Below are 26,899 nucleotides of genomic sequence, written 5' to 3'. Positions count from 1 at the left end.
AGTGCGATAAAACATCGCATTCCACTCGGACCAATTCTAGCCTGTGTGTCAGCACACATGAGCGATTATTTTCTCAGCCCTATTTGGACCGAGAAAACAATCGCAGCATGCACTGCACTCGCGGTACACCGGTTTACCGCAAGTGCAGTGCGAGAATGGCAATAGCCGGCAACGGAGGAGAGAGGGAGAGAAATCCCTCCCTCCCCTCCGCAGCACCGGCCGCCACTATTCAGCGCCGGCCCGCCCTCGCAGCTGAGGTCCGCTTGCACAGTCGGTCCTCAGTAGCAGGGACACTCGCATGACACTCGGCTTCTGCTGTGCTGCCAGCGTGAGTCGAGTGTCATGCGAGGATCACACTAGTGCCCCGTGTGGCCCCGGCCTTAAATGAATACTTAGCTGAAGTACCCTTTGAATGTATGTCAGCACTCCGTCTTATTGGGGTGGAGTCTTATCGGCATAGCATATCTAGAATTGGCAATCTTTCTCCACTCTTCTTTGCAATAGTGATCCAAATCTATCAATTTGTGAGAACATGTTCTGTGTACAGCGCCCTCTTCAGGTCACCCACAGATTTTTTATTTGATTCAGGTCTTGGTGGTGTCTTGGACATTCTAAGGGTATGTGTGCACGCTGCAGATTAGGTACCGAAATTGTCTGCAACAAAAAACGCATGCGGTTTTCAGTGCGTTTTTGTGCCATGCATTTTTTTGGTGCATTTTTTTTTTAGTGAAATCATTGGCTAGAAGGGCTGAGAAACACCAACAAATGACATGCTCCTTCTTTTTTCTGCACCCGAGACTGCAAATAAAAAGATACAACGTGCGCACAGCACTTCAGAATTCTCATTGACTATGCTGGCATAAGGATAGACATGCAGATTTGTACAACAATCCGCACAATAAACTGCATACAAAAAATATCAGCGCACCCTGCCTAAAACTTTCAGCTTTTAGTGAAGCCATTCTTTTGTTGATTTGGAGGTATGCTTAGGGTCAATATTGTGCTAAAGGTTGACGTTTTTCTTCTTCAACTTTTTAGTAAAGGCCTGAAGGTTTTGTTGCAAAAGAGACTATATGGAATTGCCCATCCTTCCCTCCATCTTGACTAAAGCCCCAGTTCCAGCCCTGAAGTATTAAGTTGCCTTTAGCATGCTTCACTGTGGGTTTGGTGTCCTTTTGGTGATGTGTAGTGTTGGCTTTGCATCAACCTTGATCTCATCAGACATTAACACGGCTTCCCCACATACTTTCGTCAGCTTTAAAGTAGGTTTTGGCAAACCTAGCCAGGCGTGGATGTTTTGGATGTATTTCTACCCCACAGGCCAGACATATGAGGAATACAAGAGATTGTTGTCAAATGCAGTATATAACCAGTGCTTGCCAGAAATCCCTCCCTTCATGACCTTTGATGTACATATACGTGCTCCTACCTTTGATGCGGACTTGCACGCTGAGCCCACATCTTTTCCTGGCACTTAGCTGATTTAATCACACATCAAGTGCCTCTAACAGCTGCGGGTGGATTGGAGATCTATCCGAGGCTGTTAATCAGTTGAATCCCGCTCTCCATTTCTAACAGTAGGATTTAACACACGTCAGCGGGGAGCTCGTCATTCTCTGCTCCCATCGGCACGCCTGTCATATGATCACGGGTCTCCCGATAGGTTGTCATGGGAGCCTGTGTATGTCATGACGATCTTTCTGTGAATGCCGGCTGCGTGCAGGTGTTCATAGGAGATCATAATTTCTGCTTTATGGAGTAGGCTGATACTACCGTATTAGGACACCTGAGGAAAAAAAAATAGTTTTTATTTTTCTTCGGATGGGAACACTCACAGGTGTGTGATTGTAGCGTAAGGCCCTGTGCGCACACTGGTTTTTGCCGCAGTTTTGCTGCATGAATTGCTGCAGAAAATGTTCATAACCTTTCTGCAGTCCTTCCCCAGCAAAACCTGTGGTAAAAAAAAAAAATGCTGTGCGCACACTGTGGTTTTTTTTCCCCAATGAGGTTTTGCTGCAGAATTTCTACACCGCAAAAAGAATGTGCATGTCACTTATCTTCTGCAGGTACCTGCGGTTTTTGCCATACATAATAATGGTAAAAAACGCAGGGACCAACCCGTGGAAAAACCGCGGCCAAAACGCGGGTGCGGTATTCTGCCAGAGGGTGCGGATTTTTAAGAAAAGTCCATTTTCTAGTGCGCATAGGGCCTAAGGCTGAGTTCACACAAGTGTGTATTTCATGGTCTGTATACAGACAGCAATGCCCGGTTGGTGACTGGTTTGATCTTGCAGCCTCACATGGGTCTCTGTGGCTGTAAGTACTGGCTTGGAGTCTTGCGACCAGACCGGGCATTGCAGTCTATACAGACCATGAAATACACACTTGTGAGCAAGGCCTGATGCTGATGTGACACTATCTGCACACATAGCATATTTGTTGGGGACTTTCCTCAGCTAAAGTCTGCAGGGACATACAGTGCCAACTTCATATTCTCTCAATCTCACAAAATTGAGTCTATGGTGGTGTCTGTTTGGCATCTATTTTTTCTTTGTGGTTTTTTTTTTTGTTTTTTTTAAATGACCCTTTGATTTCTAAATTGAAAAGACTAGCACAAAACCTGGGTCCAACCTTCACCTCAGTTTCGTTGTTTTCCTCTTCTAGTTTCAGTAATGTTGGTCGGTTTGCCATCTGCATGGTATCCATTTTGCCCACACATTGGCCATCTCTTCAGTTTACTCATTATCGCAATAGATCTTCCAAATTTTCTGGGTCAAGTAGAAAGTGTAATGTTAGGCTTCTTTTGTATGTTGTGTGTGTATGTGTGTGTGTGTGTGTGTGTGTGTGTGTTTTTTTTTTTAATAGTAGTCACATGTAAAATACCAATTATATTGTAACCTATTCTCGACATATGATGTGCTGATATGTCATTTGTCGTGTCCCGGTGTATGGTGCAGGTTCAGGGGCTGAGTCCGCATCAGACGCAGTATATGCCGGCTGTAACCATTCCCCAACACTGACTGAAAGCCGGTTCAGCACCGATACCCTGCAGAGCCAGCTGTTGGTCATTGCAGGTGGCTTTTTATCTCTTGACTGCAGGGCTCACATTTGCTGTTGATTACCATTCGGTGCATGAGTATATTCCAGGTCAAGGACAGGATCTTGCCTGTTGTTCGAAACAAGAAAAAGATTTCCCATAGTCATCTTTGGCAAAAGCTTAAAGGGGTGGTTCACCCATTTTTTTATTTTATGTAGGAGTTCTACTTACCTTTCTAGGCGTTTTCTCCATTGGCTTCTGTTTCCAGTTCTGGCACTGAGCGGCGCTATCCTGCACGCTCAGTGCCTGTCACATGACCCCCTGGGGCTGTGGCCGCCAGCATCCTCTGACGTCCCGGCATTTCCGGGCTCCCAAACTCGTCGGGTACGTCAGAGGAGGCTGGCACCACTCAGATTGAGTGGGCGGTGACTACCGCACATCACAGCCCAGCATCGAGGGGAGGAGCCGGAGGACATCAGTGTGGAGCCGACTAAGCGTCGTGCAGATGGTGAGGCACGGGGCGCCAGTGTGCAGTACAGGGGGGGGGGGTTTCTGCTGAATCCCCCCCTGCACGTAAGTATCTGATCACACTCTCCACCCGCCAGCTCTACTGCGATGTCAGGAGAGCGGCCGGTGTCGGGCAGTGTGATAATGTGCTCCTCCCAGCAGCACAGCAGGACGCAGCAAGACACTGACAGGCATGTCACCGCTGTGCTCTGCCACCTGTCCTGCTGCATGGGACCAACTGTCTGTCACCTGTACCACAAGTCACATAGTGGAGACAGTTGGTGACAGAGCACCTCTGCCCCCCCCTTCTTTCCCCACTCTCTTCTCTCCCCCCACTCACTCCCCCTCCCCTCTTCCCCCTCTTCTCTGCCCCCCTCTTATCCCTCTCTCCTCTCCCCTCTCTTTTACCTCGCTCTCTCCCCCCCTCGCTCTCTCCCCCCCTTGCTCTCTCCCCCCCCTCGCTCTCCCCCCCCTCGCTCTCCCCCCCTCGCTCTCCCCCCCCTCGCTCTCTCCCCCCCTCGCTCTCTCCCCCCCTCGCTCTCTCCCCCCCTCGCTCTCTCCCCCCCTCGCTCTCTTCCCCCCTCGCTCTCTTCCCCCCTCGCTCTCTTCCCCCCTCGCTCTCTTCCCCCCTCGCTCTCCCCCCCCGCTCTCCCCCCCCTCGCTCTCTTCCCCCCCCTCGCTCTCTTCCCCCCCCTCGCTCTCTTCCCCCCCCTCGCTCTCTTCCCCCCCCTCGCTCTCTTCCCCCCCCTCGCTCTCTTCCCCCCCCTCGCTCTCTTCCCCCCCCTCGCTCTCTTCCCCCCCCTCGCTCTCTTCCCCCCCTCGCTCTCTTCCCCCCCTCGCTCTCTTCCCCCCCTCGCTCTCTTCCCCCCTCGCTCTCTTCCCCCCCTCGCTCTCTTCCCCCCCTCGCTCTCTTCCCCCCCCTCGCTCTCTTCCCCCCCTCGCTCTCTTCCCCCCCTCGCTCTCTTCCCCCCCTCGCTCTCTTCCCCTTCTCGCTCTCTTCCCCTCCTCGCTCTCTTCCCCCCCTCGCTCTCCTCCCCCCCGCGCTCTCTTTTCCTCCCCCCCGCGCTCTCTTTTCCTCCCCCCCGCGCTCTCTTTTCCTCCCCCCCGCGCTCTCTTTTCCTCCCCCCCCGCGCTCTCTTTTCCTCCCCCCCCGCGCTCTCTTTTCCTCCCCCCCGCGCTCTCTTTTCCCCCCCCCCGCGCTCTCTTTTCCCCCCCCCGCGCTCTCTTTTCCCCCCCCCCGCGCTCTCTTTTCCTCCCCCCGCGCTCTCTTTTCCTCCCCCCGCGCTCTCTTTTCCTCCCCCCGCGCTCTCTTTTCCTCCCCCCGCGCTCTCTTTTCCTCCCCCCGCGCTCTCTTTTCCTCCCCCCGCGCTCTCTTTTCCTCCCCCCGCGCTCTCTTTTCCTCCCCCCGCGCTCTCTTTTCCTCCCCCCGCGCTCTCTTTTCCTCCCCCCCTCGCTCTCTTTTCCTCCCCCCCTCGCTCTCTTTTCCTCCCCCCCTCGCTCTTTTCCTCCCCCCCTCGCTCTCTTTTCCTCCCCCCCTCGCTCTCTTTTCCTCCCCCCCTCGCTCTCTTTTCCTCCCCCCCTCGCTCTCTTTTCCTCCCCCCCTCGCTCTCTTTTCCTCCCCCCCTCGCTCTCTTTTCCTCCCCCCCTCGCTCTCTTTTCCTCCCCCCCTCGCTCTCTTTTCCTCCCCCCCTCGCTCTCTTTTCCTCCCCCCCTCGCTCTCTTTTCCTCCCCCCCTCGCTCTCTTTTCCTCCCCCCCTCGCTCTCTTTTCCTCCCCCCCTCGCTCTCTTTTCCTCCCCCCCTCGCTCTCTTTTCCTCCCCCCCTCGCTCTCTTTTCCTCCCCCCCTCGCTCTCTTTTCCTCCCCCCCTCGCTTTCTCTCTCTTTTCCCTCGCTCTCTCGTGGCATGGTCAGTACAGAAATCTCTCCATCGTGGAGGGGTGAGAGGGAGTAATAAACATGGAGTCCATACTGTGTCTGTGTATTTATTTCTAATAAAGTATTTTTCTCTGTGTGGTCTTTTTTTTTTTTAAACCCTTTATTGGAGATTCTTAATGGCCAGGTCAAACTTGGCCTGACATTAAGAATCTCGGGCTTTATACCAGCTGGTAAAACATAGCTGGTATTAACCCCTTATTACCCAGCGTGCCACCTGCCACCAGGGCCACTGGAAGAGTTGGATACAGCGCCAGAAGATGGCGCTTCTATGAAAGCGCCGTTTTCTGGGGCGGCTGTGGACTGCAATTCGCAGCGGGGGGCCCAGAAGGTTTGGGCACCCTTCACTGCGGATTCCAATTCCCAGCTGCCTAGTTGTACCTGGCTGGACTCAAAAATTCTGTGAAGCCCCCGTCATTTTTTTTTTTTAATTATTTCATGAAATTCATGAAATAAAAAAAAATAGGGCTTCTCTATATTTTTGGTTCCCAGCCGGGTTCAAATAGGCAGCTAGGGGTTGGGGGCAGCCCGTAGCTGCCTGCTGTACCTGGCTAGCATACAAAAATATGGCGAAGCCCACTTCATTTTTTTAAAAAAGTTTTCAGGCAAAAACCTTTATAAAAAAAAAAAAAAATGCTTCCCTGGATTTCTATTGCCAGTGAAAGTAACACCAAGCAGCGGGGGTTAGCAGCCAGTAGCTGCTTGGGTTACCCTTAACAATAGAAAATGCAGCGGGTGCCCACAAACAATGTGTTTTTTTTTTATTTATTTTTTATTTTTAATGAATTTTTTTTTTAAAAAAAAAATCGACATGGGCTTCGCCCATCGAGCACCAGAGCATTTCACTGCTCAATTCATCCCAAGTAATCAGATGACTGCAGTGTCTGCCAATTACTTGTTCTGTGTCCCCTTGCATCCATTGCAGCGTGTACGGCCTGTGAGGTCAGCGGAGTTCACTCCAGCACTGGAGTCAGCTGATCTGAACTCAGCTGAACTCCAGCCTGCACACGCTGCGATGGATGCAGGGGGACATAGAACAAGTAAGGTCTAAGCCACACGGCGAGAAAAACAGTGCGAGTGGAGTGCGATAAAACATCGCATTCCACTCGGACCAATATTAGCCTGTGTGTCAGCACACATGAGCGATTATTTTCTCAGCCCTAATTGGACAGAGAAAACAATCGCAGCATGCTACAACTGTAATGCAAGACTCTCTCTTTTACCCATTCAAGTGTATGTGGTGAGAGAAAAATCGCACTGCACTTGCGGTACATCGGTGGACTACGGAGGAGAGAGGGAGATAAATCCCTCCCACCCCTCCTCAGTGCTGGCCCACCCCTCGAGTGCCGGTCCGCCCCCGCAGCTGAGGTCTGCTCGCACAGTCGGACCTCAGTCGCAGGGACACACGCATGACACTCAGCTCTGCTGTACTGAGCGTGAGCCGAGTGTAATGCGAGGGGATCGCAGTAATCCCCGTGTGGCCCCAGCCTAATCAGCCGACACTTGAGTCAGCTGATCTGAACTCAGCTGAACTCCTGTACACACAGTCCGCACACACAGCCCGCACACGGTCACATGTGATCGGCAGCAGGCAGTGACTGCTGTTAAGGCTACATTCACATGACCGTTCCGTTTTTGCGGGCCACAAAAAACGGTCCTTTTTTTCATGGATGCATCCTAGTGGCATCCGTGTGACATCTGCGTGCCTTCCGTTTTTTTTGCGGACCGCAAAAAACGGAAGCAGCAAGAAAGATAAATAGATGAGTAGATACAGTGCCTACAAGTAGTATTCAACCCCCTGCAGATTTAGCAGGTTTACACATTCGGAATTAACTTGGCATTGTGACATTTGGACTGTAGATCAGCCTGGAAGTGTGAAATGCACTGCAGCAAAAAAGAATGTTATTTCTTTTTTTATTTTTTTATATAAATTGTGAAAAGTTTATTCAGAGGGTCATTTATTATTCAACCCCTCAAACCACCAGAATTCTGTTTGGTTCTCCTAAAGTATTAAGAAGTATTTCAGGCACAAAGAACAATGAGCTTCACATGTTTGGATTAATTATCTCTTTTTCCAGCCTTTTCTGACTAATTAAGACCCTCCCCAAACTTGTGAACAGCACTCATACTTGGTCAACATGGGAAAGACAAAGGAGCATTCCAAGGCCATCAGAGACAAGATCGTGGAGGGTCACAAGGCTGGCAAGGGGTACAAAACCCTTTCCAAGGAGTTGGGCCTACCTGTCTCCACTGTTGGGAGCATCATCCGGAAGTGGAAGGCTTATGGAACTACTGTTAGCCTTCCACGGCCTGGACAGCCTTTGAAAGTTTCCACCCGTGCCGAGGCCAGGCTTGTCCGAAGAGTCAAGGCTAACCCAAGGACAACAAGGAAGGAGCTCCGGGAAGATTTCAGGGCAGTGGGAACTTTGGTTTCAGTCAATACCATAAGTAACGTACTCCACCGCAATGGTCTCCGTTCCAGACGAGCCCGTAAGGTACCTTTACTTTCAAAGCGTCATGTCAAGGCTCGTCTACAGTTTGCTCATGATCACTTGGAGGACTCTGAGACAGACTGGTTCAAGGTTCTCTGGTCTGATAAGACCAAGATCGAGATCTTTGGTGCCAACCACACACGTGACGTTTGGAGACTGGATGGCACTGCATACGACCCCAAGAATACCATCCCTACAGTCAAGCATGGTGGTGGCAGCATCATGCTGTGGGGCTGTTTCTCAGCCAAGGGGCCTGGCCATCTGGTCCGCATCCATGGGAAGATGGATAGCACGGCCTACCTGTAGATTTTGGCCAAGAACCTCCGCTCCTCCATCAAGGATCTTAAGATGGGTCATCATTTCATCTTCCAACAAGACAACGACCCAAAGCACACAGCCAAGAAAACCAAGGCCTGGTTCAAGAGGAAAAAAATCAAGGTGTTGCAGTGGCCTAGTCAGTCTCCTGACCTTAACCCAATTGAAAACTTGTGGAAGGAGCTCAAGATTAAAGTCCACATGAGACACCCAAAGAACCTAGATAACTTGGAGAAGATCTGCATGGAGGAGTGGGCCAAGATAACTCCAGAGACCTGTGCCGGCCTGATCAGGTCTTATAAAAGACGATTATTAGCTGTAATTGCAAACAAGGGTTATTCCACAAAATATTAAACCTAGGGGTTGAATAATAATTGACCCACACTTTTATGTTGAAAATTTATTAAAATTTAACTGAGCAACATAACTTGTTGGTTTGTAAGATTTATGCATCTGTTCATAAATCCTGCTCTTGTTTGAAGTTTGCAGGCTCTAACTTATTTGCATCTTATCAAACCTGCTAAATCTACAGGGGGTTGAATACTACTTGTAGGCACTGTATAGAGATGAATAGATAGATATAGAGACAGAGGGATAGAGGGATGAATGAATGAATGGAGGGCTGGATAGATAGATAGATAGATAAGAAATACATATATAATGTCTTACCCCCTGCATATTCTAAGCTGGCACCCTTTTGTGACTTTCATGTGGCACTAAGGGATGCTTAGCTTTGTATTTAGCCAAAAAATAAATAATAAAAAATGACATGCGGTCCCCCTATCTTTTGTAGCCAGCTAGGGTAAAGCAAACGGCTGCAGCCTGCAAACCACAGCTGGCAGCTTCACCTTGGCTGGTAATCCAAAACAGAGGGCACCCCACGCTGTTATTTTAAATTAAATAAATAATTTAAAACAAAAAACACGGGGTCCCCCAAAATTGGATCACCAGCCAAGGTAAAGCGGACAGCTGTGGTCTGGTATTCTCAGACTAGGGAGGTTCACAGTTATTGGACACTCCCCAGCCTAAAAATAGCAGGCTGCAGCTTCCCCAGAAGTAGCGCATCCATTAGATGTGCCAGTCCTGGTGCTTCGCGCCATCTCATCCCGTTGCCCTGGTGCGGTGGCAAACGGGGTAATATATGGGGTTAATACCAGATGTGTAATGTCACCTGGCATCAAGCTCTGGAGTTAGTGATGTCAGGCGTGTATCAGATACCCGACATCACCAACCCAGGCAGTAATAAAAAAAAAAAAAAAGACAACAAACACATTTTTATTTGAAAAAACACTCCCCAACACATTCCCTCTTTAACCAATTTATTAGAAAGAGAAACAAATCCAGGTCTGGTGTAATACAAGGGGGTCCCACGATGATCCATACCATAGTCAATGTCCCAGTCAATGAAGAACAGAATGTTCCCCATTGGCTGGGAGAGCCATGCAGTGACCTGAGCTAACATCAATAGGTCAGCCCAGGTCACTGCAGGGCATGACGAGTGCTGCTATCAGGAGGTTAGCGAGGTATATTACCTGTGATGATCGCTGAACTCCTGACAGCAGCGCTGTCACCGAGTTCAATGACCACCGCCTTCACAAACCAAGTATCGCGAGCGGCCCGTGACGTCACCACTAGTCACAGTCTCGGGTCGACAGCAAGAGGTGATGTGACAAGCGGCGGGCTTAGAAGGCAGTGACAACCGCTGACGTCAGGAGGGCAGGACTTCATCACCGTAGGTAATGAACTTACTAACCTCTTGACGGTAGCGCTGGTCATCCCCGTGGCTGCTGACACTGCAGTGCGGGCCGCTGCTGACACTGCTGAGCGGGCAGCCGCGGGGCTGGGGCTGGAGCGGGACACTGACTGCACGGGCACCCAACGGAAGTCACATGGAAGTGCTTCCGTGTTGCTTCCGGGAATTTTGCGGACCCATTGACTTGTATTGTCACGGTTCGTTATTACGGAACAGAATAGGACATGTTCCATAATAACGGAGCGGACATACGGCATCCGATGTGTTTTTTTTTTTTGTAGGATCGGATGCACATGGAAGTGCTACCGTGTACCATCCGATCCTACACAAAAGACATTGAAAAGATGGTCCTGTCTGTGGGGCCGCAAAAAAAACAGGAACTGACCAGGACAAACGGAACGGTCATGTGAATGAGCCCACCTGCAGCTATTGCAGTGTGTGCGGGCTGATAAAGTCCCGCTGCAGAAGGATCCGGTAAAATAACGGTTGCATGCGCTGCACATTTAAGCCACAGGATCCGGTCATATGCGGTTTGCGGATGATACGGACAACACACAGACTAGGCAAGAGGGAAAAAAGCAATCTCCTCACCCTGTCACTTTTTTTTCCCCAATTATTTTTTTCACATGTTGCGCCGGCTAATAATCATTTCTGTACTCACACTCACACACACTCACACACACTCACACTCACACACACACACACACTGTATATACACACACACACACTGTATATACACACACACACTGTATATACACACACACTGTATATACACACACACTGTATATACACACACACACTGTGTATATACACACACACACACACTGTATACACACACACACACACACACACACACTGTATATACACACACACACTGTATATACGCACACACACACACACACACACACACACACTGTATATACGCACACACACTGTATATACACACACACTGTATATACACACACACACACACTGTATATACACACACACACACACACACACTGTATATACACACACACTGTATATACACACACACACTGTATATACACACACTGTATATACACACACACACTGTATATACGCACACACACACTGTATATACGCACACACACACTGTATACACACACACACACACTGTATACACACTCACTGTATATACACACACACTGTATATACACACACACACTGTATATATACACACAGTATATACACACACTGTATATACACACACACACACACTGTGTATATACACACACACTGTATACACACACACACACTGTATATACACACACACACTGTATATATACACACCCCCACACACACACACACTGTATATACACACACACTGTATATACACACACACTGTATATACACACACACTGTATATACACACACACACTGTATATACACACACTGTATATACACACACACACTGTATATACACACACACTGTATATACACGCACACACACTGTATATATACACACACACACACACACACACTGTATATACACACACACTGTATATACACACACACACTGTATATACACACACACACTGTATATACACACACTGTATATACGCACACACACACTGTATACACACACACACTGTATACACACACACTGTATACACACACACACACACACTGTATATACACACACACTGTATATACAAACACACACACACAGTATATATACACACACACACACACACACACACACTGTATATACACACACACTGTATATACACACAGTGTATATACACACACACTGTATATACACACACACACTGTATATACACACACACTGTATATACACACACACGTACTGTATACATACACACACACTGTATATACACACACACTGTATATACACACACACTGTATATATATACACACACACTGTATATACACACACACTGTATATACACACACACTGTATATACGCACACACACACACACACTGTATATACACACACACACACTGTATATACACACACACACTGTATATACACACACACACACTGTATATACACACACACATACACTGTATATACACACACTGTATATATACACACACACACACACACTGTATATACACACACACACTGTATATATACACACACTGTATATACACACACACACACTGTATATACACACACACACTGTATATACACACACACTGTATATATACACACACACACTGTATATATACACACACACACTGTATATACGTGCACATGCACTATATACGTGCACACACACACACACTGTATATATGCGCACACATACACACACACTATATATACGCATACACACACACACACTATATATACGCGCACACACACTTTCTTCCCCTGGCTGTGCAGAGCTGCTGCTGTCTCTGTAATTTCTCTCAGTGCATCCACTGGGAAGAGGCAGGGAGGAGGGTTTGGGTGGGAGCAGAGTGGGTGTATTAGACACAATGGGTGTGTTAGATAAGCTAGACACCGCCCTAGAGCCGCAAAGAATTCTGGGACTTGTAGGAACTGAACACAGGAAGTCAGAGGAGAGATTAACCCCATCAGAGCTGGAGCCAGCAATGAGCATGTGCTGCTGGTGCACAATAAAAGGTAATTTTGCTGAAAAAACATAATAGATGTGTTGAGGGGCACATATTAGCAAGATTTATCAGAAAAAAAAAAATCAGTTTTGGTAACTGGACAACTTCTTTAACTGATTTACCAGGACAGAATAATATTTTATCCTTAGTATTACATATACTGATTATGGGCAGCGCTGTACTAATATGGCTTGTGTATGATCCTTTATAGTTAATGTTATTGAATAACAACCCACGATAATGAGAAATGTTTCTCGACAAGCCGAGTCAGTTGTTTTCAAATGTCAAAGCATCGCTGTATCATAAGATTGTATATTCAGTCTCAGACACTAGTTATATTGTTGAGAAATTCTAATTAAGAAAGTGTTCTGCCAATACCCGTAAATGAGGACTGCGGGGAATCACAGCCTCCTACTGGAGTCACTGCACACTGGATCAGGTTTCTGAACAGTCAGTAACGTGCTCAGCATTGACTGATACCTCTCTTAGATTGCCTTTAAATGAACCACAAATTACTATCTGCAGGTTTTTGTTATGTAATCTGAGGACCGCATGAGTTTAGGGTTTAAAAAAACAGAATTTAGTCACGTGTCTCTAATCACAGTGTGCACTTTTTATTTATAATGAATGGTTTCATCACTAGTTCGTTATCACTGCCAGATCTGAAGCTCACATGATTGTTATCCCAACTACACCTCCCTCCTGTGATAAGCAGCTCATAGTCTATAGACTACGTACACAGAGAGCCTGGTGTGGGAGGGGCAGCTTTCTTCCCCTGCTTCTTCCTACAGCTAAGAACTCTGATTGTGTCACAACTACTGCACCCAGTAAATTAAATGATTACATCCTTAGATTCAGGGTCTTTTTTCGTACACTATTCTGCTTTCATATGAGGTAGGAAAACCTGCTAACAGATTCCCTTTAATAAACCTTGTATGTAAATATTAGAGATGAGCGAGTGGGTACTTAAATTGAGTAGGTCAGATGCTCGGACGGTCTCGACTTGAATAAGAGCATAATGGAAGTCAATGGGGAAACTCAAGCATTTTTCTGAAACCCCCTAACAAAGAGTCGGGAATGAGATTTCTCTCCTCCCTTCTCCCACCTCCTTCCTCTCCCTCTGTCATGCCATATCATTTTATGTGGTCTGCGAGCTGAGCTGCCAGTAAAATCCCGGGTTCTTTTCTCTGCCATCCATAGCATCTGGCAGAAAAAAGCACTGTCCTTGATGTCTTTTAAAATTCTCCTTCCGTTTGTGCTGCGCATGCGCTAAGGAGGCTTCCAAACACATACATGCTCTAAGGAGGCTTCCATACACAATGTATGGGCTCTTGGTAGGTGTGATGTAATTTCCATTACATTGTCAGCATCCATTCCAGTGTCGGGTGCAGAGATGCGACGCACACTCCCCATCTTTAGCCCTTGTTCACTTCATCAATGAGAAGCTGCAGGTGAAAAAGGACAAAGGGTGGTGGAATTTGGGGGGTCTCTACTGCTGTTGATATGTCTTTAGTGGAGTTTAGGGGGTCTTGAATACCAGGGGGATGCCAGTGGTGTGGTTTGGGGGGGCAGCGTCTATAATCCAATCCTGTTGGGATGCCTGTGGTGAAATTTAGGGAGCTATAATACAGGGGAATGCCTTTGGTGGAATTTGTGGTGTCTGTGAGGGGATGCGTGAGGTGGCTTTTGGAGAGTGTGCAATGCTGGAGGGATGCCTGTGCTAAGATTTTAAGGGTCTATAATGCTGTTGGGATATCTGTGTTGAGATTGGGGGGGGGCACGGTGCAGTTGTGGTATTTTAGGGGGGGGTAGTGCAATGCTGGGGGATGCCTGAGGTGAGATTTTGTGGGATGATAATGCTGTAGGTATTCCAGCAGTGGAATTTTGAGTCTATGATGCCTGTAATGGGATTGTGGGGAGGGTTGGGGGGGGAGGGGGATATGCTTTTCATAAGGGTTTTTTTTGGTGTATGCGATTCTGGGGGATGCCTGTGGTGGGATTTTGAGAACAGTGTGTGATACTGGAGCTGGACTGTCATGGGATTTTTTGGGGTGTATAATACTATAGGTGTGCCTGTGGTGGAAGTTGCAGGGTGTACATTGCTGGGGGATGCCTGTGTGACGCCCTGGACTAGCCAGGTAGTCACATACATAACACCATACACCCCCCCCCCAACCCTAGACAGTTACAACAGTCAACCAAAAACCCTTGTTGGATCCCTCCAGGGTCTGATGTCCAAACCAGGTGGGGCGGAGCCAGGCGGTTGGTCCCACCCACCGAGGAGTTCACAGGCCTGGAGGCGGGAAAAGCCGTAGATGAGTTCAGGAAGTGAAAGTGAGAGGTCAGAAAGTGCAAGTGTCTGCGTCGGAGCCCAGGCACTGACGGCAAGGTTGGCAGACGGTGGTGGCCGTCTGCAGGAGTTAGTGGAACTCTGCAGAGCCGTAGGACCGGGGCTGGGCGATGGCCCACCGGTACCGAACCGGGGAGCGGAGTGAAGCTAAGCACACAGGCAGGGCCATCGGACCCCGACCAGGCTTGGAGCCGCCGACAATAGTCAAATCCGAGTGTGACAGGAACCCCAGGGGTTTCCCAACAACCAAGACCCGACAGAAGGCAAAAGTCCACACCGTGAGGAAATACAGCCACCGCCACAGGCTAGAGATCCAAGGGCCAGCGCCTGCGGGCAAAACGGGCTCCTACGGCACCTATACGCCGGGGAGCGGACTACCGGTGGGCAACCACAGGAGTCAGAACATTCTAAAAGGTGCAGGGAAAGACAACCACCATCAGCCGTCCGGGGAGAGCACAACAACACTGCAGCCGGCTGCGGGACCCGTCCATCCGGCCATTTGGTTTACCAGAGACTCTCTGTCATTGATTGAGTGAGTACACCAGTGCCGTCCGGGACCGCGCCGCGCTGTCCCTGCAACCCTGCACCCCAGCCATCCAGCCTCCCCGTTACACCACCGGGCCCTGGGATCACCAACCCCCTACCCACGGAGGGGACAACATCCTTGCTGCTCCCTACCATCTCTCCCGGGATCCCCGTCACCAGCACCGGTGGTGACATCATCACCACGTCCCGTGGGTGGCGTCACGAACTTTCTCCCCAAACAAACTGCCCCTTTTCACTCATGGGTGAGGAGCGCTGCTCGAGTCCTCGAGCAGCAGCAGAAGCCCCGGACCCGAGCGTTGCGAGCGCGTCTCCTCCGCCCGCGACACCTGCCATATGGTATTGGGGGAGTCTATAATGCTTTGTGGATATCTGAATTTTGAGTTTGGGAGATGTGCAATGCTAAGGGGATGCCTGTAGTGGGATTTTGGGGAGTGTATGATATTGGGGGAATGCCTGTGGTAGTATTTGTGGTTCTATAATGCTGGGAGAGTCTGTGGTGGAAGATTGAAGATGTGCAATGCTGGGTGGGGGGGGGACGCCTGTGTGGGGTTTGGGCGGGGTGTACAATGCTTGGGGGTGCCTGTGGTGGGATTTTGGGGATCTAAAATGCTGTGCCAATGTTGTGGTGGGATACGGGGTATGTGCAGTGCTGGGGTAAGCTAGTGGTGGGCTTTACAACCCAAGGACCGCACCCTTAGCCAAAACAAACACTTGTTCCGTTTGCGAATCAAAATCACTCATTTTAATTCAGTGCTCCCCATTTTTTACATTAGTTGGGTAAAAGCATGGACATTTTACTTTTATTTGCCACACTGATCGTAAAGAGCAGACACAGACCAAGAATAGGATGAAAAACACTGATGAAAATTGATCTGTTTCTCTCATATGCTATGGCCAGCCTAAATGTTTCACCTCCGATACTGAGTGACCTGGAATTCAAATGTTGATGTGGATTCTTTCCATAGTAATAGGTGACATGTTTAGGGAACCTAGAAAAAAAAACATGGTAGAAGGCTTTTTCAAGTTTTCCCACCTACTAAGATTGAGTAGCTCTACCTCATTGTTGCCTACATGAATAACTCTAACCTCATTGTCATCTCCATGCATATCTCTGTAATACCATATCAACGTCTTCATCGCTGTTCTCATGGGTTTAAATATTTCTTGCCTGAAATCATTGCATAAAACTTATCTTTATATAAGGCCAATGTTTCATTTTCCAAGAGTAAATAATGAACTTCTGTCTTTTCATTACCAAATTTTCTTAAGATTCATATTAGATCTTATAAAAAAAATGTATGTGTTATAGCAGGAGCCAGTGAGATGTCTACAAGCTCTGATGCAGAGATATATGAAGCTCAGTAGAGTTTTACTATTAGCCCGGTGTCACACTTGCGATTGCCTCGGGTGTATCTCGCGCGAGTCTCGCGGTGCATCACCCAGACCGGACTCTCACTCTCCTCACAGGAGCGGGTCGGTTGCATGCATCTCTATGCAGCTGAGACGCTCCTGTGAGAGGAGAGTGTGAGTCCGTACCGGGTGATGCACCGCGAGACTCTCGTGAGATACACCCGAGGCAATCGCAAGTGTGACACCGGCCTTACTTTAAAATATGGGGGAACGTCTCATCTTTCTGTATGATTGGTGTCCAGTGTGACCTATCTGTGCCGAAGCTATAATGTCTGCCATAAGACACTGATAGTCAGTATTTGGGTAAAATCAAACGTGACAGATTGTGTTATTAAATACAACTTCCTCTTTAAATTAAAAGCAAATAAGAAATTAAAATAATTTGGGAGGGGAATTTATTATTGTACTTGGAACAAGTTTGCAAATTTATGCCGTAATTTGGGACTTTTCATTTTTTTTTAGGAAGCTTAGTGGAAGTGGCGCCAGTCTCACATGCCCCTAACAAATTTGCTATGATTTCCCCCAGAAAGTGATGTTAATCATAGTATAAGTCCACAGAAGCCGATGGTTCGTGCTTTTTTTATTTTCCGGCTACAAAAAGGAGTGTGCCTCGTTTATTACTAGGCATCCATCTCATAATATATATACATATAATACACCAGATTATATTCCATCTTATTCCAGTGTGGTTTTTTAGACCATTGTAGAGCCAGTCCTAATAAATGTTCCCCACCCCTTCCCCCCCCAATTAGTTGGTCTATTGTGTGGTTAGCAATATCAATACCATTGGTTATGTACCCATATAACAAAAACTGCAGGTGAAGTTCCCCTATGGAGATGTGTGAAAAATTATAAACCGGATAATATATTTGCAGCATGTTGGATCAGGTTTTACTAATTTTAATCTACACTGTGCTGTAAAGATCCGCAGTGTATGTGACATGGTGGATTTCACCCTTGGCATGATACAAGGTGAATTTTGTGCCAAGTCCATCACGAAATTCAATGTTTGTGCCATTGCTGAATTTCCACTGTGAACAATTTGCAGCAGATCTGTTTTATGGTGGATATACTAATACACTTATCGTGGTTTGTTTCGTTTTTGTTCCTGTCCCTTTTTTGGGCTCCCATTATTTTTTATTTCATACTGTCCCTGTTACTTTGCTGCATAAAGGGACAGATTGACCATCCAGTGACCCAGGGACTCCTGATACAATACCTCGGAGAGTGTATTTATATTCTACTTTCTGAAGAAGAAAGATTTACACCCCCCAAAAAAATGCACGTTTTGTGTGCGTGACTTGCTGGTCACTTTTTAGTGGCATTGATGAACCATTCTTCTGAGGTCATTAGTCCGTAAAGGAAAAAAGTGTCCAGTGGCTGCCACTAAGTTTCTTACTCTTGCTTAAGTTGCGAGCCCTGTGTGTACTAGCGAGCGTCCTCCCCCCTTCCCATTCCAAGGTCTGCATTTAGAAGAACAGTGTATGGAAAGCGACTTCTCCCAGGAGAGGGATACGAGCAGTATGATGCTGCAGGGAGGGGAGGAAAGGGTGGAACAGTCGGAGTACAGGAAACCATGTGGCAGGGTCACTTCATGGGCCCCAGCTGATGTGAATGAGTGCATTGACAGAAGCAAATTACCAAGGCTTGCAGTGTCCTGTCACGAAAATGACTGAGAAATGCATTTGGATCCCCGTTTCTCCTCAGCCTCTGTCCAGAACTAGACTTAAGCACTTCTTCTTTCATCTTCCAAGAAAATCAGTTGATTTCCTCTTTCGTCTGCATGAATCATAGTCTCCACATAAGGAGGCTTGGCAGAAGTCTTCTGCTCCGAGGCTTGAGTGAAAATTCCTCTCTTTCTTACTACTTTGCTTGTCTCTGGGGCTAAGGAGGCACTGCGGGTACCCCTGGCACAGGAACAGCTGTGCCCTGCAGCTGTGTTCAGAGGCTCCCAGTGCCACAAGTGATTGGACTGAGCGCCTTTATGTTGTGGGAATATGAGTCAAGCATTGATGAATGCCAGGGCAGAGTGGAAAAGGCAAGCCATGACGTCCTCAGAGGAGTGGCCTTTCTTTTCCTCCCGTGAAATGTGATTGGTAATAATACACTTTTGAAAAAAAAGGGGGGTCCCCTCAGACGGACTATGGTGAAGATTGTGTGAAGGGACTGCTTCAGCAGAGTCTTGGATTTCACTTCCAAAGCAGATCTTACCCAGGACGCGAAGGAGACTGGATTCTTGTCTTGGTTTTGTGTGCCTGTGTATGAGATGCTGAAGTCACGTCTAGACAATAACTTGCGTGTCCCCCTGGATCTGGACCTTCCTGGACATACACAGTGTGTTTCGAGGTTACTTTCTGCAGGGCGGCTGTCGCTCCTTCCCCCTATCGGTGCCCTGTGCACGTTGTAGGATTATTGCATTTTATTTTAGCGGAGAAAATGTTGGCTCTGTATCTTTCTTGGAAGTGTTTTTCCTGTCGAGGAAACCGGTGATGTTGTGATTCTTGGGATTAAGAGGAGAAGCTGGGGCAGTGGTCTGGACAGGACAGGGTGGCTTATTTCTCTTCACTGCTTCTTCACATCGAGGAATATGTATGAGAGGCATAAAAGACGGTACAGCCTGTGTGGCATGTCCAAGGCTGACCGCGCCGACCGCTCTGACGTGGTGCTTATAAAGGTAATATGTACTTGTTTCTCGTATTTTAGAAACTGTTTTTCCTAGTGTCTTTCTTAGTTTAGCAATACAAACAAGACCATTTCCATCAATGCCTGAAGCCTAAATCTGACTACAGATACTGCGGTTCTGATGTAAGTGGATCGCTAGCGAATAATGAAGTCAGTGGCAATCAAGGCTGTTATCCCATAACTTGCCATTGTCTACTGATTACACAGGATGGCCTCGCACATTGCTGACGATCACCGGCTTCGTCTATGGCCAGAACGGCAGACCTGTCCTCGGTTTCTCTTAGTGAATGTATCTTGTGTACTGCACAGGTTACTTTACCTTTGTCTTCTTCACCTTTCATTTTAACACTGTCAAGCTTTAAAGTTTTCTAAAGCTTTTCTGCTATATAGATTTCTTATTCTAGTGATTCATTGCTCGTCTAAATTTAGCCGGCGAGAAGACTATCCCCGCAGTCTGGGAATGTTCCACTCATAACGGTTTTTGAGAGCCTGGCAGTGGTATTGGCACAGTACATATAGGGCAGTGCAGGCCGCCCGTCACATAAACCATATGCTGCAAGCATAGGAAACTTGCTGTCACTTCTGAGGCATTTCACAAGAAGTAGCTATTGAGCCCATTAATGCAGATACTGTGCGTTCTGATTGTCTTTCATGGGTTTAGCCCTCTGATGTACTTATATTAGACTCAGGGCAGTGGCTGGAAATATGATTGATTGATTTAAATATCTATAGATACCAGTATGCCCATTAAATAGATGTAATTTGCATGGTAGCTCTGTGGTTAGCACTGTTGCTTTGCAGCACTGATAGGCATCATGGTGGCTCAGTGGTTAGCACTGTTGCTTTGCAACGCTGTTGCGCAGCACAGTGGCTCAGTGGTTAGCTCTGTTGGTTTGCAGCACTAATGGGAAAACATGGTGGCTCAGTGATTAGTACTGTTGCTTTGCAGCACGGTGGCTCAGTGGTTAGCACTTGTTGTTTTGCAGCGCTGATGGGAAGCATGGTGGCTCACTGGTTAGCACTGTTGGTTTACAGCGCTGATGGGCAGCATAGTGGCTCACTGTTAGCACTGTTGCATTGCAGCGCTGATGGGCAGCACCGTGGCTCAGTTCTTAGCACTGTTCCTTTGCAGCGCTGATGGGCAGCACAGTGGCTCACTGCTAGCACTGTTGCATTGCAGCGCTGATGGGCAGCACCATGGCTCAGTGGTTAGCACTGTTGTTTTGCAGCGCTGATGGGCAGCACAGTGGCTCACTGTTAGCACTGTTGCATTGCAGCGCTGATGGGCAGCACCATGGCTCAGTGGTTAGCACTGTTCCTTTGCAGCGCTCATGGGCAGCACAGTGGCTCACTGTTAGCACTGTTGCATTGCAGCGCTGATGGGCAGCACCATGGCTCAGTGGTTAGCACTGCAGTCTTGCAGCGCTGAGATCCTAGGTTTCAATCCCACCAAGGACAACATCTGCATGGAGTTTGTATGTTCTCCCCATGTTGGTGTGGGTCTCCTCCAGGTTCAGTTTTCCTCCCACACTCCAGAAATACTGATAGGGAATTTAGGATGTGATTGGGGACATCTGTAAGGTGCTATGGAATTAATAGTGCTACATAAATAGTGAATACAATAATGTAATGAGAATCACTTCACATTGAGTTTTTCTCTGAAATGTTGCATGCGGCCTTCGTTCCCATCGATATTTCTGTTCCTCATTAAGTTCCCCATTCTGGAGGTCTCGGGGGAGCATTTCACATGCTTAACACTTTGACATGGGCTGCTATAAATGATCTACAGAAAGGGGAGAAATCTTACCCGCTGGATGCCCACCTGTATGACATGGCATAGCTTCATCGTAGGTTAACCCCCCTTATAGCGGCATGCTCCCTTTAATGGCATTTCCTTGGGACCTTATTGATTGGTGAAAGGAAGAACCAAACCACTTAACTGAGCAACTCTGATGACATGCAGTACAATGGACTGAACGGTTGCACACAATATATTCCGCAGTTCGGTGCGGAGATTGTCATCCTTTACATCAGCCGCTGTCCCCCATGACAATCACAACCTGACTCTTCTATAAGTGCATTTAGAGTATTGATAATCTGTGAAAAATGCTCCTGATTATCCTCAGGTGTATACCTGACGACAATCACAGACGATCAACCAAAGACGCTGGTTTGTTGAGTGATCGGATCATCTACCGGTATGATGTTAAAATTTTTATTGCCAGCACATTGTCCAATGTAAATGGGGAATATGTTTTTCCGATGTCATGGACAGAACAATATTATTATTTAATTATGCATAGTTTATGTAGCTCCATCTTATTCCGCAGCGCTTTACAAAGATTATCATCACTGTCCCCATTGGAGCTCACAAGCTATATTCCCTAGCAGGAGGAACCCCACACAAACACGGGGAAAACATACAAACTCTTTGGTGAAATGTAAACCCAGCACCCAGTGTATAGAATCGTATTAGCGTTCATCCTGCCCCGATCAATGTTCGTCAGTCTGTATATACACGCTGGTAAATGAGTGCTGAACAAATTGTTATACAGTATAGTCGCAGGGCTTGTTAAAGGGGTATTCCACTTTAAGAAAACTTGACTACAAATGCTTTTATATACCTAATATAAACTAGAGTGGATTCTGACCCTCTCCCGATCCAGATCTCACCATCCACCGATGCTCCAGTCTCTGTTTTGGCTGCAGCGCTGACATCATGATGAGTACTGACATACCTGCTGCAGCCAATCACCAAGCTCATCTGTTCTTGTCAACTACCTTGTGATGTCAGTGCTGCAGCCAAAACACTGAGACGTCAGCAGCAGAGAGCCAGAGCCTGACCCAGGGATGGTGAGTATCTGCTTGGCTTATTATATTAAGTATATGAAAGCCATTGAAGTCAACATTTTTTTAAATGGAAACCCCCTTTAAAGTGTGTTTACGGCCTGAAATTTCACCATTCGGCTCACACTGCGGCTAAACACTGGGGCTACTTTCCTAAAATGTGAAGTCCCTTATCAGCATGTTGTTTTTGGTGGTGTTTGTATGCTGGAATCCAGTGCTGGGCTATCAGATTTGCTCGATCTTGACAGCTGAGGTTAAATCCATTGCCCTGCTTTGTGTATGCACTGGGTACATACTCTACATATGTTTGTGTAATGGAAATTTTTATGTCCCTTTCTAAGTGTTTCTGCTTTGTCTTCCCAGATTAATAGAGAGAACTGCTGTTCACTAACCCCATGTCCACATCCAGTCCTTGAATCCAAGCAGACAAATGACCCCAAAGGTAAGTTCAGTCTTAGAATTATGGCATTCGCTGTGGGAAATGCAGAACTAGTTTTCCTTTTAAGGGGTTTTCTTTTTAGAACATTTTTGACATATCCACATATATGCCATAAATGCATACTAGATCCAGATCCCAATGGGGAGAGCCACATTTACTGTTAAAAAACTGGGCCCTGACATGTGCCTTTTTGAGTGGAGAGGTGGTCAGCAGGCCCATCCTTTTATATGGGAATATCCATCAGGTCTCCACTGACAGCAGCAAGTGACTGGGTCCTCACCTCAAGGTAGATACAGGTCCTGTTGGTAGGAACCTCGTCTACTATACTTGTTCAAGCCGTGAAATCAGACTAGGGTATTAGCCCAACCAGACGCCCATCTATCCAAAAGTGTAATGTGGTATCTGGTCATCATCCATTCAGAACAAGGTTAGCTGGCAGAATGAGGGGTTCTGTTTTACAGATGATTAGCTGCTCCTAATGGGGTTATCCAGTCTTTAACATTGATATTAACCCATTGGGAGTCCAAGACTGTACACCCTAGCTAATCAGTTTAGGCATGGTGGTGCAGCATGAGCTCCAAGATTTGTCTTGGCATACAAGCTGGTTCCTTCTGTTCCTTGCCTTATTTTTTTTAATAGTGGGGCAAGTTATTATCCAGTTATCCAAGGAACAGAAGGAGCCAGCCTGTATGCCAAGACAAATCTTGGAGCTCACGATGCACCACCGTTCATCAGCTGGGGTGTACAGTCTTGGACTCCCAATGGGTTAATATCCATGTATCCATGTTAAAGACTGTATAAACCCCAACGATCCGCCCTGAGAATGCAGAAAGAAAATATATATATATATATATATATATATATATATATATATATATATAGTATTTTTCGCTTTATAAGACGCACCGGAATATAAGACGCACCCCAAACTTAGACATAAAAAAGGTAAAAAAAAGAAAAATGGGGTCCGTCTTATACTCCAGTGTTCTCTTACCGGAGGGGGGCAGCAGTGGTGGTGAAGCGGGGTCACAGGAGGCACAGATTGTGCTGGCAGGAGCGGCAGGTCAGTGGCAGCGGGGTCCGTGGTTGCAGGTGCCGTGGCGTCCGTGGTTGCAGGCGCGGTGGCTTCCGCGGTGGCAGGATCCGTGGGTCCGTGGTGGCGGCAGCAGCCGTGGCGGGTGAGCCGTGCAGCAGGCCGGTGCAGTGAGTGTCCGCGGTCCCGGTTCAGTGGTGGCAGCGGCGGCGGCGACTGCTCAGTGGTGGAGTGTGTCCGCGGTCCCGGTTCAGTGGTGGCAGCGACGGCTCAGTGGTGGCAGTGGCGCCGACGGCTCAGTGGTGGGAGCGGCGGCAACTGCTCAGTGGTGGCAGCGGCAGGGACTGCTCAGTGGTGGAGTGTGTCCGCGGTCCCGGTTCAGTGGTGGCAGCGGCGGCGACGGCTCAGTGGTGGGAGTGGCGGCGACGGCTCAGTGGTGGGAGCGGCGGCAACTGCTCAGTGGTGGCAGCGGCAGGGACTGCTCAGTGGTGGAGTGTGTCCGTGGTCCCGGTTCAGTGGTGGCAGTGGCGGCGACGGCTCAGTGGTGGGAGCGGCGGCGACGGCTCAGTGGTGGAGTGTGTCCGCGGTCCCGATTCAAGTAATGGCGCCCGGAGCGACGCATGCGCAGATGGAGCTCTCATCCAAAGGCTCCATCTGCGCACGCGCTGACTCCCGGAGCAGCGCGTGCGCAAATGGAGCTCTCATCCAAGAGCTCCACCGGCGCCATCATTTGAAAGTGGGACCGCGGACAACTGGTAAGCTGCACAGCCGCCCGCCCCGCATGCACAGAGTGGCAGCCAGCAGGCTGCCCGCCCACCCTGCGTACAAGCCGCCGGGTACCTGTGCTTGCGTACGGTGGCAGCCGGGTACCCATGGCTGTGTGCGGGCGGCAGCTGGGTGACTGTGTGAGGGCGGCAGCCGGGTATCTGTGTGAGGGCAGCAGCCGGCTGCCGCCCGCACGGGCACCCGACTGCCGCTCGGACACAGCACCCGGCTGCCGCCCGCACACAGCCATGGGTACCCGTCTGCCACCGCATGCAAGCACAGGTACCCGGCTGCCGACCCCACACAGCACCCGCTGCCGCCCGCACACAGCCACGGGTACCCGGCTGCCGCTGCACGCAAGTACAGGTACCCGGCCGCTTGCATGCAGCCACAGGCACCCGGCCGCCCGATCGCCTCAGACAGGACCCCCCCCCCCGGTACCGCTTTATAAGACGCACCCCCCATTTTCCTCCCAAAATTTGGGGAGGAAAAGTGCGTCTTATAAAGCGAAAAATACGGTATATATAATATATATATATTATAGTAACTATATTAAAGTGTCTATTAGGGTTCACTAAGGAGTCAAACCTTAAAAACATATGTCACAAAGTATACTTATGAGTTATAAAAAAAAGCCTTATTGTATAGTATACACATTTTTTTTCTCCGTCCTCCACACGAGACTATTGTGTTCTCTATTGTTTAGTGTCTTAATTGCCTGGTCTCTGTTGTGGTAAATCCATTGTTGAATCCCTCCTCTCACATAGCGGCCCCGGTCTCTGCCTCCATTTACTGTATGGCTCATTATTATCCTGATGATTCTGGAGCTTTCCTGTGGATTTTCCATAGTCATCTACAGAGTGTATGGGGCAGCTCTGTCTGACACAGATAATGTGGCCTCTGTGTTCATATGTGAATGGGGCATCTACTTCACATGTAGAGAATGTGGCTATACAGATGTAACAGAGCCATAGTGTTGTATTTGGGACACTTCAGCCTCAGATGTTGTTTTTTGTCTTTTGTGAACAGACGACCTTCCAAATTTAAAGTGAAAAAAAATCTTTTCAAAGTGTAATCTGTACAAAATAAACCCCAACTATATTTTAGGGAGTTATCTGAGAGTCTAAGACATTAACCTAATGGTCAGGAATGGTTATGAAATGAAAAAGGATAAATCACTGTAGTCCCAGTGCTCGGCCGGTCCCCACTGGTGTATACTCCCTGCAGCAATGATGAGCCTTTTATACATGTGATTACCATAGACTGGACTCAGTGGTGGTGCCTGCAAATATCACAAGGCTACCTTACCCAGCGATTGGCTGCAGTGGTCATGCAAAAGTATAAAATGCCATCGCTTCAGATAAAAAACAAACAATCAACAATTAACAATACCTTGTTAATGAGGGATTAAATAAATGTGGTTTGTGTGTGTGTGTGTGTGTGTATATTATATACTGTGTGTATCTTCATCCATTTTTTCTGTTTTCCTTTGTGAATTTCTAGAATGCAGCAAGTTTCTGGAGGATACGCCTCATGCAGAGCAATCTCCTCCTCACAAGCTGAAAAGGGATCTGGCCAGTAACCACGTGCCCCCTGAGGTGCTGGATGAGATGATCTTTACCAAGGTGAGTTCTAGCAAGTGTTTGTGCCAAAAGGTTCAAAATGCTAGTGGTTTGTGGCACATGGAAAAGCCTGGCATCCAAGGCCCTGAAGGTCTAATATACTGTAGTGTCAGCCCCACAGGGCCAAAGTATCAATTTTTTTTGCATTAGTACAACATTCTAAAGAAACATGCATATATAAAAGTTAAGAGGATTATCCATCATTTCTTCTATCTTGCAGCATGCTGAGCTTTTCTTTTCCTCAGCCGTCCCGATCTGATGCTCCTTCTGGTCTTTACAGTGTATCAGAATATCGGCACTGCAGCCAGTTGGTGGTTACAGCAGTCATGTGACCGAGTACCGCCATCACCGCTCAGCGATTGGAGCTACGATGACAGTAATACAACACATGACTGCTGAGGCCACCCAATCACGTGCCACTGCTTGTAAACAAGGACTGTCAGGACCACCAGAACATCTGCGCTGGATATCGGGGGAATAAGAGGGAAATTGAATGTCTTTATCATGCTTTATAACTTTTGTAGTCCCTGTAGCATTGCCAGGAGCTGATATATTTTGCACCACTAAT

The 26,899-nt window shown here is 47.9% G+C and overlaps 1 protein-coding gene across 6 annotated transcripts in view; it reads left to right on the top strand.

Moving 5' to 3' along the window:
* AKAP13 (A-kinase anchoring protein 13) overlaps positions 1-26,899 on the top strand; it is a 345,810-nt gene that overhangs the window by 206,588 nt on the left and 112,323 nt on the right. For all 6 annotated transcript variants that reach the window (XM_075345957.1, XM_075345960.1, XM_075345958.1 and 3 more), the window contains exons 9-10: positions 22,836-22,914; positions 26,213-26,334. In XM_075345957.1, coding sequence (XP_075202072.1) covers positions 22,836-22,914; positions 26,213-26,334 — 201 coding nt within the window. The remainder of the gene's footprint in view (positions 1-22,835; positions 22,915-26,212; positions 26,335-26,899) is intronic.

The sequence above is a fragment of the Anomaloglossus baeobatrachus genome, chromosome 4, assembly GCF_048569485.1.
Source record: "Anomaloglossus baeobatrachus isolate aAnoBae1 chromosome 4, aAnoBae1.hap1, whole genome shotgun sequence".
Taxonomy (NCBI): domain Eukaryota; kingdom Metazoa; phylum Chordata; class Amphibia; order Anura; family Aromobatidae; genus Anomaloglossus; species Anomaloglossus baeobatrachus.
Note: the sequence above shows the minus strand (reverse complement) of the source record. Positions and strands in the feature narration are given on the sequence as shown.